General features: G+C 37.8%; 1 protein-coding gene across 1 annotated transcript in view; it reads right to left on the bottom strand.

Annotated features, from left to right (window-relative positions):
- Positions 1–15,183, bottom strand: part of LOC114658021 (oxidized low-density lipoprotein receptor 1-like) — a 224,068-nt gene that overhangs the window by 185,645 nt on the left and 23,240 nt on the right. Inside the window, exon 2 of the mRNA XM_028810044.2 lies at positions 1,425–1,950. Within this exon, the coding sequence (XP_028665877.2) occupies positions 1,425–1,736 (312 nt within the window). The 5' untranslated portion in view covers positions 1,737–1,950. The remainder of the gene's footprint in view (positions 1–1,424; positions 1,951–15,183) is intronic.

Below are 15,183 nucleotides of genomic sequence, written 5' to 3'. Positions count from 1 at the left end.
TAAAGTGGAAATGTTGAGAATAAAGTCGACATTTCCACTTAAATCTTGACATAAACGATGAGATTAAAGTGGAAATGTTGAGAATAAAGTCAACATGACAACTTCTATTCTCGACACACCCTTTTTTTTCTTCACTGTGTCTGTATTTTTTTTTCCTCCATGGCCTTAATACGCTTCCGTGGGATTTAATTAATTTAATTGTGTCAGTTTTATTTTGTTTTTTGCGTTTTACCTTTTGCAGCCACTCTAAGGGGGCTAAGTATGAAGTACGATCACTGTCAAAAATAATTCCATCTTTCCAACTTTAAAGCACATGCGTAGTAACAAAAATCGATTGTTTCTTCTTCGATGGAGATGCCTCATGCATCCATTGATGTTTTGTTCACGGTTGAGAATTGTACTCGTAATTTTCAAAAACAAACGTAACTTTCAGAAGCATAAGCATATTTTTTAGAAACAAGCATAATTTGCAGAAGCACAAGCGTAATTTGCAGAAGTGTTATTTTCAAAAGTGCAAGTGTAATTGACAAATATGAAATGTAAATTTGACTTAAATTATTATGAGTTATTTTTGACAGCGATCTTACTCAGTAGGACAGCTCCAGCGGTAAAGTGAAATTGAGCTGCTTAGGTGCTTGCAAATGCACGGCAAGAGCTGATTATGGGAGTATTTAATACACCCTATTTTTGGTTTCTCACATTTGTTACATTTCCATGTCTTGCAGAGTTAAAGCAGCCTTAAGGTCCACTTTGAGACTCTACCCAAGTTTGCAGCCCATTTGAGAAGCAGTCAAAACAAGAGGTTTACATGCATTGCCATTTAACCATAAATTTAAGATCCATTCAAAGTTCATTTATCTGATTTCTAGTGGCTAGTTACAAGCCAGAAGCCTGATCAATTCTAATCTTAAATAAAACTAGTAAATAAGTACAGAAACAAAAAGAAAAATGGATCTTCTGTAATAGGCTGCTGCTTGCACAGTGCCCAGATGTAGGTTCAATTATAGAATCAGTTTCTCAAGTAGGCTCTGTAGAAATCTGTGAAGAGCATTTTGCTTAGGGGGTAAGAGGGAATGGGGTTAAGGCACTGCTTTGTTTTCCTTAAACTTCAACCTGGCTAAACATTTAAAATAGCTTTTATTCCTATCTCTAGTCAACAACTGACAAAAAGCAACCTCTTTTACAAAGCAAGTCACACCTACACAAAAACAATTGTAAACACACGGATTCAACTACCAAGGCAATGCACAAGAAAGCTCTTCAACTATAAGTGGTATTTTAGTTAAACTATCTACTCCCTTGAAAACAAACTGACAATCATAGGGGCATGCAGAGTTCAGCAAAAAAGAAATTCTTGCCTACCAGGAAATTTCTTGTACTGGTATGTTTATTAACTTGAACATCTGTTTAGCTGCTCTTCTTACCTTTTTTTTTATTTTGTTTACGTATAGCAGAGGATGAGGACCCGAGTCAAAGCATATCCTGCAGTTGTGGGCCTGATTAGTTAAAAAGAAGAACTGTATGATCTTCTCATGCTGCTTGCACAGCCCATCTTTCAGTCCATCCTGTATCAAATGACTATTGATGTCTGCTTTCTGATAAGGTTGTTCCAAATGCTCATCACAATATGAAGCCAAGCACATTAGGCACGATTTCACTGCCCTCTGTGTCTTTCCTTTCTTCTGTTCTGGATCACCTCTGTTTATCTTTTTTATCTGTTTGATGGTATCAGTCATCCTTTCAGTAAGATTCGGTTGTCACAATTAAAAACAAATCTCCTTTAAAGGGAGTATTCTAAATGTCTTTATTTATTCTAGAATTTATCAATACACCCAGTACAGAAATTCTGCTCACAAAAAATATGGTGCTCAAAAAATGGAACCGATGAACTGATCATCGAAAAAGAGAAATCTTCTTTTTGATGCCTTGGTACAATTATGAACGTGTTATCTGTAAAAAAAAAAAATACAGTGTGGTTAACATTTTTTATATGGAACATGGAATATGGAATAAAATATGGAATAAAAATTATTATCCTTTCTCAGGTGGCAGACAGTAAGAAACCTAAACAAAGCAAACTGAAAATGAAATTTCTTGTCAAAAGACAAAATCCATAGGCCACACAAATCACTTATATTTCTAAAAAGATGACTAGTAATTTCTTCAAGCTAACTACAGAAAAAAACGGAATTTTTTTTTGTTAGCAAAAAATGTAAATGGTGAAGTTGTTTGAAATAAACTTGATCCCTCACCATTAAAAGTTAAGGTGGAATTTAGGTGCAATTATGGACCTGAACATTAAATCGCACATTAAAATATTACTAGGATTGAATTCTTCCATTAAAGGCACACTGCAAAATTTAAACCTCTTATAGCTTTGCCTGATGCTGAGAAATTAATTCAGGCTTTTGTTTTTAGTCAACTAGATTACTGTAATCCACTCCTAACTGGACTACCTAAGAAAGATATTAATCAGTTCCAGTTAGTTGAGAATGCAGCAGCAACAATTTTAACTAAATAAATAAAATTTGAGTACATCTCACCAGTTTTAGCATTGTTACTTTGATTACCTGTCTCTTTATAGCTGACTTTAAAATTCTACTAATGGTATATAAAACATTAAATAATCTTTCTCATTCCTATATTTTGGAATGCCTGACGTCCTATATTCAAAGTCATCTTCTTAGATATTCTAATACTGGCCTGCTTAATATTTCAAGAGCTAAACATAAAATAACTGGTGAGGCAGCCTTTTGCTCTTATACACCAAAAATCTGGAATACTTTACCAGTAAATATATGCCAAGATAACACTATAAATTGATTTAAAAACTCATAAAAACACACATTTTTAATTTGGCAATTTTGTACTTACATTTTGGTTATACCCTGTCACACACATGCACATGGGAGGCAGCTAAAGGGCTTGAGTAAGGGCAGTTCCGAGGCATACTGGGATGTGGCAGAGTGCACTGACTCTTTTTCTCCCTTTCTTGTACAGGTAGTCCCCAGGTTATGGGACACTCGACCTACGACTGACGAATGAGGCTGCAGCTGTGACGCATGCACCTCATTAACTGCTGCTCCGTCATCTTTGGCCGGAGGATGCTGCAAGTAGTGGCTGGAGGGGTGCAATTTCGCAGTTCGCGCAGTGTAGTGTGCCTGTGTTCCTCGGGTGGCTCCCGGCGGCAAACGAGTGGTGACCCGTGGTCCATAGTCACTGGGGCTACAGCTATCGCTTGTGTGCAGGACGGAGGCTTAATGGGGCGGTTCGCTGTCCGCCCACTATGCCGCTGCAGCTATTGCTCCTGACTGGACGCAGGCTGGATGGAGCGGTGTAGGGTGTTTCACTGCCCGCCCACTACACACGTCTCCCCCCGAATTGTTTTCGGTGGGCGGCTGGTAATGCTGCAAGCGGTGACCCGGTTGTGGCTGAATGGAGGCCATTGAGGGAGAATGGGGCGGCGTGGGGTAGCATTGTAGTGTGCTTCGGGTGGCTGCCTGTTTAATGGGGGCGGTGGTGGGCGATTCACTACACGCCTTTGGCCGCACCATGTTCCTGCCTGCTGTGGTAGCTGTATAGTGCTGTGCAGAAGAGCTCATCTTAACCTTTTGTCTACACCCTTCAAGAATGACTCTGAAACCCAAATCTGATTCAAGTGCTGGTGATACAGTAAAGAAGAGAAAAACCATCACCATTGAAAATAAAGTAGAAATAATAAAAAGGTCAGAGAGAGGTGAAACTCCATCATTCATTGACAGAGCACTTGGTTACAGTCGGTCAACAATAGCATTTATTAAAATAATGTACCTGTTCCGACTTACATATAAATTCAACTTAAGTACAAACCTACAGTCCCTATCTTGTACGTAACCCGGGGACTGCCTGTACACCATACACGGGAGATTCCACCTGGCTCTCTTGACGTCATTTCCAGGACAGAGCCTATGGAAGGAGACCTTGCCAGCTCCAGCCCCTGTGATGTCACATCCGGGCTCGAACCAATGGCTGAAGACCTTCATGAGCCCGACCCCTATGATCTCACTTCCTGTCTTCCCCTTTAAAAGCCTGCACCTTATCCCTATTCCCTCAGTTCTGCTTTGGACTCGGTTTTGTGCACAGCAGTGCTGTATATACTTGCTCAACTTTGCAGCCAGGAAATCAATTATACGGGTGGCTGCCCCAAACCTTTCCATGACTCTGAGTCGAGTTTCTGACAACCCATAACTGACTACACATGCATAGACTTAACATTTTCATCCTAGATTTGCAATCATTCATTTCTACGTTTCTCTGCTTTTTTGGTTTCTGATACACCACCTAATCAAAGCAATGCACAGCAGCTTGTGATGCTCAAATGAAAGTGGATAACCCAACTATCCACAAGACAAACTGTATTAAATCCTTCAGAATGAAGCCCTAAAAAAATAAGGAGCAACTTAAGTAGAATGCCCAGTGGGGTCTAGACAGTCTTTTTGGCATTGGAACACCTGCAGATTTTTTTTGCCAGCATCTTACCTATGGATTTTAAAAACATTTTTTATTCTCCCCAGCCATCTGACCTTATCATCATATATAAGGACTCTACTTTTCTACTACTTCTTCCACTAATTTTACTAATCCATTTTATGTGTGTATTGATGTATATTTTGCATAGTACAGTATTAATTATTATTCTTGTCTAATTTTAATAGTTTTTCTTTGACATCTTGTATTGCACTTTGAGGTAAATCCTGTGTATAAAGATGTGACATATAAACATATGCTGTTCATGTAGTTGATAGAAACTTTCATTATACAAATAAAATTGCAAATGATCAATCAATGGCAAGTAATAAGATTTAATTTACTTAAAAAGTAAAAATCTCCACAATGTATTTAATATCAATTACAACACGACAATATCACTCAACACTTCAGACTATTTGAAGACAATTTTTTTTTTTTAACTTTGTGAATTTTAAGGAAACTAGCATTTGGTTCTGCTAGAATTTAAAATTAAGGAAAAAATTAAGGAAAAAAATAATATTGTCTGAGCAGTTGAGTTCATTTCACTTTCTTTTAATTTTTTTGCTATAAATTCTGTACTGCTAGATGTAAAGTACAAAAGGATGGTCATAAATAAAAACAGCAACTAAAGATCAAAAGAATAAATATTCAAAAACATTGCGATGTATAAAACCTAAACTTGACGTAAAGCCATGCACATTTTCACGGTAACTCAAACCCTGGCGTACGCAAGTTCTCTGCTCGGTTTTGCAAATTGGTGGCACCCAGCGTCAAAGCAGTGCTTTTGTTCCAGTGTGGTTTCCCTTTCTTTTTTAGATCCACATCCCTGATGCGGCTTTATCATATACACTGAAATTAACCGCATATTGTTTATTAGTTTAAGGCATCTGATTGTAATTAACCTGTAACAATATAATGGTCCAAGGAATTGCCAAACTATTCCAAATACCATAGCTGCTTTAGCGTTGTTACTCTCAGTGCACCTTCTTCTTCTTCTTCTTTCAGCTGCTCCTGTTAGGGGTTGCCACAGCAGATCATCTTTGCTGACATTTCGAGATTTTTTCCCACTATGTCCCTATTTTTTTTCTTTTCTCTGTACCCTAATAAGCTTTCATATGATACTCAGACGGTGGGCTATGACTTGCCTTTTCATGGCGACTTTGATATCTGACAACTTCTTTTTTATTTCAGGCACTGTGCGACTTTGTGAACTTGAGCTTTTGAGTCTCTCCGACACTCTATGTCACTCGAACAACTTCCTTTTGTTGTTTATTCCATTGATTAAACCAACAAATAGTTTGTTTTTCCTTGCCTCCACTTGGTATTCGCTGAAATTCTTCTATTTCCACCTGTGCTTTTGCCATTGCCTTTTCACAGAACACTGAGCTTAAGGGATATTTATATTGATTTGCATATTCAAAGAGGCATAATTCTGGGAGGAGTTTGGCAGTGGCAGCAGGTGCGTGCACATGCGTTACTTTTCACGCTGACTGGGATTTATGGAGCGGAAGAACGTGGAAGTTGGCGAACGCATAGATTTATGTATCTGGATTTTTTTGTGCGTACGCACATTTCCGCTTTAGTCCATACATCATGTTTTAGTGTGAATTCTACGCACACCGTTAGGCATGAAGCCCCTAGGGAGCCAACAAGACAATATGTAAACACCAGTGGAAATTCAAAATGGTACTGCGGTACAAATGTCAAAATAAAATTTACAAAATCTAATAATCCAAAATACATAAAAACCTGTGGAATCATAACAGAATCTCACACAAGCATCCTTAGCTTTGTCAACGTACAAATGTATAAATTATGACAATATCATAAAAGTATTGAAAATAATACATTCACAGTGCCAAGACATAAAAAACCTGAAGATACATTTAAGTACTAAGTTCACTACAACCTTTACAGATATGCTATGAAACACTGATGAAAAAATAAAGGAAAATAGAAGTAAGTTAGAGAGTAAAATTAGAGTGTTTGCCGCTCACCTTGAAGACATTAAGCAAAAGGTTACGACCCGTATTGAATTGGTTGAACAATCAGCTTCCGCCATGAATGGAAAAGCAAAAAGCTGCAAAATCAGAATGCAAAATGCTCACTGACAAACTGACTGCAAATATTATATTTATATTTCTTTCATTAATTATATGCACATTTTGTCTACTTATGGCTACATCTTGGCTAATAGGTTAACAAATAGTAAACAGTTATTGACAGTTTACTTTAAACTTCAGTTATCATAATATATATTTCTCCCCTTAATTACATGCACACTTTGGCTACACGAAGTAATCAACTATTGACTTTTTGTTAAACTTCAATGATGTAGCCAGCTTTTTACAGTGTTTTTTTATTTTTGTTTTTTTAGCATTATACCCTTGGTTTATTATATTGGGACTGTTTAAGATTATATTCTCAGTTCATTGTATTTGAACTATGTCTCCACAAAATATCCCAGTTTCAACCTTCTCTACACCGGTGTTGGAGGGTTCATTTAATTCTAGATGTGTTCTATCTCTTGGCACGTTAAAGGACCTATACTTCAAAAATTGTGGTTTGCCTCACCTGGGGCTTCATGTATAAACGGTGCATACGCACAAAGATGTTGTGTACGCCCGTTTCCACGCTCACATCGCGATGTATAAAAACTAAACTAAAGCCACACACATTCTCGCCCCAGCTCAAACCATTGAGTACGCAAGTGTTTGGCTCGGTTTTGCAAATTGACAGCACCCACCGTCAAAGCAGTGCTACTTTTCCTGTATGGTCTCCCTTTATTTTTTAGATCCACATCCCTGACATTGCTTTATCAAATAAACTGAAATTAACCGCATATCGTTTTTTAGTTTAAGGCAACTGATTGTAATCAACCTGTAACCATATAATGGTGCACGGAATGGCCATACTATTCCAAATACCATAGCTGCTTTAGCATTGTTACTCTGTGCACCCCTCAGAGTATTTTAACCCACTGTAACTGAGTGTGGAATCACAGCTGATTGGAAAGCTCTATGCCAGATTGTGTCAAGAGCAGAGAGAATTATTGGGATACAGCTACTAGCACATGCTGTCTCGGCCATGGGCACAGTCTATTTAATATTCTTCCATTCGGCAAACACTTCAGAGCTTTTCCTGTAAGGACCTCGTGGTTCAGAAATAATTTCATCCCAAAAGCTATAAACATACTCAATCAGTCCATGAACTGCTCCCGGTAGAACTGTTTGTACTTAGAAGTACAATTACCTTACTTGCATTACTGTGGTAATATTGCACAACCTGAGCCACTTCTGCTTTCTTATTGTATATTGTTCATTGTTTTTTATCATATTATTATTATTATCATTATTATTATTATTATTACTATTATTGCTGTTGTTCTTTTACCATTTAATTGGAAAGTACATTTATGGAGGATTTCATATTGAATCTCATTGTACCATACAATAACAATAAAGGAATTCAATTCAATTCAACAGAAGACAGAGCAGATTTACAGATGATGACAACTGGCTTCTAAGTGGATTTAGATTTCCAGGCGCTATCTTCTTGGATCTCTTAATATCATTTTTAAAATGAAATGCAGTAAAGTATATATATTACATTATACAGATACATTTTAACTTCATTTAAATAATGTACACTGCTAATAATTAAATGTGTGGGCACGGTGGACAGCGGTAGCGATGAACTGGTGCCCTGTTCAGGTATTGTTCCTCCCTCATGCTGACTTAAAAGAGGTTAGGAATCTTCCAGATGAGCAAGATAACTCTATATGCCAATAGTGTAGTAAAGGCAACTGCAATTTGTTTGTCCTTCTCACCTTTAAACCTATCTAGAAGATCACCAAACACAGCTGTTAGTGGATTAGGAGGGACTGTGATGCATTGTCCAAACTGATTTTAATTTGATGCACGCCCAAAACATATGGCCCAGTGAGGCTGGAACTTGATTGCAGCGTTCGCAGGTTGGATCTTGCCCAGAAAACATTTTGGACAATTTTAAACAAGAGAGATTCGCTTGATATATAATTTTAAGTTGAATAATTGTATGCTTTGCACATATGGAGCTTGAGTGAATTCTGTGCATTGCTGCCTTTCACTCCTTTTCTGAGATGTTGAGTGAGAGTTCCTTTTCCCAGTGTACTCTGGGATCTTTGAAAGGGAGGGACTTTAAAATGTTTTATATATTATGGAAATGCTGTCTGAGGCCTCAAGACTGATCAATATTTCTTCCTGTATAGAGGTAACTGGGAGGTGAGGGAAATTGGGTAGGTTTTGTTTAACTAAGTTTCTAATTTGAAGGTAGTGAAAGAAATGTGTTGCTGGAAAGTTAAATTTAGAGTATAATTGTTCGTAGGATGAGAAGACGTTATCTGTGTACAGATCTCTAAGTGATTTAATTCCAAATGTTTTCCAGACATTAAAAATTGCATACGTTTGAGAGGGTGGAAAAAGGAGGTTCTCATGCAGAGGTGCCACAGATAAAAGCTTCTCTATCTTAAAATACTTCCCACAAAAACTTATCCATCGCTTACAACTTCTTCAAAATTCTGCTGCCAGGATAATAACCTGCTGTTCTAAATCCACTGAACATATTACACCGATTCTTTCTCAGCTTCACTGGCTCCCTGTTAACTACAGAATACAATACAAAATACCGCTCTTAACATTTAAAACTCTCCACAACCTCACTGATCTCCTACAGACTGACACTCCTCTCGCTCACTCAGATCCTCATCTGCAGCTCTGTAACACGACCAACCGAACTTACTGTTATCTGCTCGAACCAACACCGACGTACTATACTCTTTGCTCGAACCAACACCGACTTACTATACTTGGACGTCCAGCGGCGTCACTGTAGCATTCGAACATTCTTAGCCAATCATGCAATACTGCGTCTGCGTTTGCCACGTTATGTTCTAACTGCAGAGGCTGAGTCCCATTGCATGGTTCTAACTTGTATTGAGTCGAGGTATTGACGCGAATACCATACATATGGGGTATTGACGCGAACACCATACATCGTCATACATATGGGGTATTGACGCGAACACCATACATACGGATACTATCAAATTATATATAAGGATGTTGGGTTTGTGATTTGGTGGTCGGAGACATGAACACAGAATTAGCTGCAGAATTACCAGAGCCTACGAAAAAACTCGTAAATCCGTCCCACCTTAAAGCGCGTCTTAAATCCGTTTGCACCTCTCCACCAGAGTCTTTTGTCATCTAAATGTGCTGATAAACACAAGCTACTAGCAGCCAGCTATTCCATCCCCCCACCGACTTAGAACGAACTTCTCCTAGCTCATGCCTTGCCTTGATTTGATTATCTGGGATTGAAGTGGAGTTTTAGAGTGGAAATAATATAGCGTTATTTGGAATACACGCATTTCATGTGTGTTCCGTTTCTATAGTAGTCTGTGCAAACACATTTTTAAAACAGAAACGTTTTTCATATTCTAATAGTAAATGACAAAATGTAGGCATAAACTATATAACGTATGAAGCCTGAAGTCCATATATCAAAGAAACACTTTCACAAAAGGTACAAATAAGAGAACACGTGCGCTTTTATTCAAAAATATAACTGCACAAAAAAAAAAGCCGCGTTAGCATGCCACATTGACACTCTTACTGCAACCACCGCGGTGGCATAACGGTATCAGCTCCTGACTGGGAATCAGAGGGTAGCGAGTTCGAACCCACACGGCTCCACTTCGGAGAAGTGATCTGCTCTTATTCTTACAATTTTAGAATCTATAATAATAAAAGGCAAAGCCCTCACTGACTGACTCACTCACTGACTGACTCACTCATCACTAATTCTCCAACTTCCCGTGTAGGTGGAAGGCTGAAATTTGGCAGGCTCATTCCTTACAGCTTACTTACAAAAGTTAGGCAGGTTTCATTTCGAAATTCAAAGCGTAATGGTCATAACTGGAACATATTTTTTGTCCATACACTGTAATGGAGGAGGCGGAGTCACGTATCGCGTCATCACGCCTCCTACGTAATCACGTGAACTAAAAACAAGGAAGAGATTTACAGCACGAGTCACACGCGGGAACGAAGGTAAATGACGTTAATTTTTGACTGTCTTTTAATACTGTGTAAGCATACATATTAACACATGTGCAATTAAACGTGTGCATTTACGGGGTGATTTCTCAGGCTTAAAAGCTCACCTTTTATCAAACGCGGGAACAAAGGTAACTGACGTTGTTCACTGTCTTTTAATACTGTGTAACCATACATATTAACACATGTGCAATTAAACGTGTGCATTTACGGGGTGATTTCTCAGGCTTAAAAGCTCGCCTTTTACTAAAAAGGTAAATGCAAAACTATTTTCAATCAGTTTATTGAAACGCTCCCGTTAAGGATTGCAATAACATATTCGCAAGATAAAAGAACGAAGTAGGGGAAAATGGAGGAACAGCCGCAAACAGCGAAGAGCAAAAAATTAATTAAACAATTGAGAACGGAGCGAGTTAAGCATACAAGCATGTTCATAAGGGAAACAAAGCACGGTGTAAAACGTAAGTTTTAATTAAGTTTATAGAAACGCTCCCGCTGCGGATTGCAATAACATATTCGCGAGATAAAAGTTTAATGAGAAGACACGAGGTATAAACGAACCACACGCCGTGGCGCAACGTTAGGGGCAACAGTTTCAACCATTCTATGATCTGCTTCTCGCAACTGAAAGACGGCACATGGCGGATGTTAGCCGACTTGCTGACTGCAACGTTAGGGGCTTCAACTATGGCACTGATGCCATATCTCAGTGCCAACACTTTGCAGACTGTACTTAAAAGACACGCCCTCCTCACTGGACAGTTAAAAACACCAATCAAACTAACGATGACATCAAGTATTACCCAATCAAAAGTAGGAAAGGAGGTATCTTCATAAAATGCGTGTGGGATGATTTGCATGAGACGCTGCTTTAAAAAAAAAATTATAAAAAAAATACGGGATAAATCCCGTCCAGTATTGATTCAAAACGGGACGCGCAATTTCATTCTCAAACGCGGCACGATTCCGTATTTTAAAGGACGGGTGGCAACCCTACAGTGGCAGGTAACCACCCATACAATCAGATTGTGATTCAGACTAGGAATGCAATGAATGTAATTACCCCGATCTACATACAAGGCGAAAGTCTTGCAACATTCAAAGATGATGGTTTGGGATAAGTACACCATACAACATAAAAGAGCTTATGAAGCCTTGAACCGAAAAAAGCAAGATCTCAGAGATCGTAAAAAAAAAATAGGAGGTAATGTCGTTTTACTCGCTGTACATTGTAGTCAAACATTACCAGTTATTCCACGAGGGAGACCAGCAGATGAACTCAACGCGTGTTTAAAATCCATGCTTCTCCCACGCTCGGTTATATGTCGCGTGTTCTCCGGTAGGTGCACCAAAAAATTTATACATTTAAGCATGTAATGGGCAAACAAAAAATGAGGTATACCCGAAGGCACTGCAGTAGTACTTAATGTAACTTTACTTCTTAAATGTTAATGTTTTACTGTTTAATAATTTATACGCTTCTTATATGTTGTTCAAATTCTTTTATCAAAATACCAGTGACAGCGCAATGCACGATAACATGGAGTGAATACACCATACGCATCCGCCCACGGCTGCCCTGCTGTGAGCAGATACCAGTTGATTCTACAATAAAATAAAATAAACATAAAAAGAGTAAAACAATCATCACCCATAAAGCGTGTGTGTGTGTATATATGTGTATATATATATGTTGATATGTGGATGTGTATATGTATATATCACCCATAAAGCGGATAGTAGACGTGACGTACTATTTGTGTACCACATTTCAAGTGTATAGGTGAAACGGTTTGCGAGCTACAGGTCATTTAAAATCCTGGACAGACACACAAATTGCCACGGTAGCAAATTACAGAAGAAGATTTTACTGTTTAATAATTTATATTTATATGAAATGTGCTTCTTATATATTACTTCATATTCTCATATGATAATGATGTTAATGTTTATATTGATTTCTGTGTTATTAAAACTGCATGTATGTGTGTATATGTATATATATATATATATATATATATATATATATATATATATATACTAGCAAAATACCCGCGCTTCGCAGCGGAGAAGTAGTGTGTTAAAGAGGTTATGAAAAAAAAAGGAAACATTTTAAAAATAACGTAACATGATTGTCAATGAAAGCCCGTTTCAGTCAGTAAGTCTTATGTGTGTGTTTATGTATGTGTGTATATATATGTAGATGTGTATATGTAGATATGTATATATATGTATATGTATATAAATGTTTATGTGTGTGTGTATATTATATATATAATATATATATATATATATATAAAAGACACCAACAGTTATAACAATGACAACACTATTACATTGACAATCATGTTACGTTATTTTTAAAATGTTTCCTTTTTTTTTCATAACCTCTTTAACACACTACTTCTCCGCTGCGAAGCGCGGGTATTTTGCTAGTAACAACATAAATTTGATTTCAGTCTGTAACAGCCGGTGTAACTTATGATACTGGTAAAGGTTAGCTTTTTTTTTTTTTTTAATTCACTTTTCATTCTCGCAGTCGCATTCAGAATCAATCCATACAACCCCATCTGACACAGCTGTTTTCACATAAATAAAAGTGCACTTTTATTCAAGACTATAACCGAAGAATAAAGAAAGCAAGTTACAGTTGGTGGTTGATACGACAGCTTGCATGGTGCAATGCAAAGAACTGCTGATTTCAAGTGACGGTGAGATACGAAGAAGGCAGCTTCGCCAGCGTTTGTGTGTCAGAACCCTTTTGGGGGGGGGGGGGGCGGTAGTATGCATCGTGGTACACTGCAGAGCTATAGCGCGTCTTTATGTCAGACGGGGTTGTATGGATTGATTCTGAATGCAACTGCGAGAATGAAAAGTGAATTAAAAAAAAAAAAAAAAAAGCTAACCTTTACCAATATCATAAGTTACACCGGCTGTTACAGACTGAAATCAAATTTATGTTGTTATTCTAAAATTGTAAGAATAAGAGCAGTTCACTTCTTGAAGTGGAGCCATGCAGGATTAAACTCACTATCCTCTGATTCCCAGTCAGGAGCTGATACCATTACGCCACCACGGCGGTTGTAGTAAGAGTGTCAATGTGGCATGCTAACGCGGCTTTTTTTTTTTTGTGCAGTTATATTTTTGAATAAAAGCGCACATGTTCTCTTATTTGTACCTTTTGTGAAAGTGTTTCTTTGATATATGGACTTCACGCTTCATACGTTATATAGTTTATGCCTACATTTTGTCATTTACTATTAGAATATGAAAAACGTTTCTGTTTCAAAAATGTGTTTGCACAGACTACTATAGAAATGGAACACACATGAAATGCATGTATTCCAAATAACGCTATATTATTTCCACTCTAAAACTCCACTTCAATCCCAGATAATCAAATCAAGGCAAGGCATGAGCTAGGAGAAGTTCGTTCTAAGTCGGTGGGGGGATGGAATAGCTGGCTGCTAGTAGCTTGTGTTTATCAGCACATTTAGATGACAAAAGACTCTGGTGGAGAGGTGCAAACGGATTTAAGACGCGCTTTAAGGTGGGACGGATCTACGAGTTTTTTCGTAGGCTCTGGTAATTCTACAGCTAATTCTGTGTTCATGTCTCCGACCACCAAATCACAAACCCAACATCCTTATATATAATTTGATAGTATCCGTATGTATGGTGTTCGCGTCAATACCCCATATGTATGACGATGTATGGTGTTCGCGTCAATACCCCATATGTATGGTATTCGCGTCAATACCTCGACTCAATACAAGTTAGAACCATGCAATGGGACTCAGCCTCTGCAGTTAGAACATAACGTGGCAAACGCAGACGCAGTATTGCATGATTGGCTAAGAATGTTCGAATGCTACAGTGACGCCGCTGGACGTCCAAGTATAGTAAGTCGGTGTTGGTTCGAGCAAAGAGTATAGTACGTCGGTGTTGGTTCGAGCAGATAACAGTAAGTTCGGTTGGTCGTGTTACAGAGCTGCAGATGAGGATCTGAGTGAGCAAGAGGAGTGTCAGTCTGTAGGAGATCAGTGAGGTTGTGGAGAGTTTTAAATGTTAAGAGCGGTATTTTGTATTGTATTCTGTAGTTAACAGGGAGCCAGTGAAGCTGAGAAAGAATCGGTGTAATATGTTCAGTGGATTTAGAACAGCAGGTTATTATCCTGGCAGCAGAATTTTGAAGAAGTTGTAAGCGATGGATAAGTTTTTGTGGGATGCCAGATAGAATAGCATTACAGTAATCTATACATGAGGTGACTTCGGCATTAATCAATACTTCAGTACTGTGTTGCGTAAGAACAGGACGAAGTCTAGAAATGTTTCAGAGATGGAAGAAGGCAGTCCGCGAAATGTTACTTATATGGGAGGAATTATTTATTAATAATAATAATAATAATAATTATTATTATTTTTACTATTATTATTAGTAGTAGTAGTAGTATTATTTAGTAATTGCCTTTATTAGTGTATAAATGGATATAAATAATTACATTTAAACGATTCGCCAAAATCTGTTGTATGTAAACGATACTGTTTTAAACTTTATTGTTTTTTCATCAGAAAA

This window comes from Erpetoichthys calabaricus, chromosome 9 (genome assembly GCF_900747795.2).
Source record: "Erpetoichthys calabaricus chromosome 9, fErpCal1.3, whole genome shotgun sequence".
NCBI lineage: Eukaryota > Metazoa > Chordata > Cladistia > Polypteriformes > Polypteridae > Erpetoichthys > Erpetoichthys calabaricus.
This window is presented reverse-complemented; position numbering and strand designations above follow the sequence as displayed.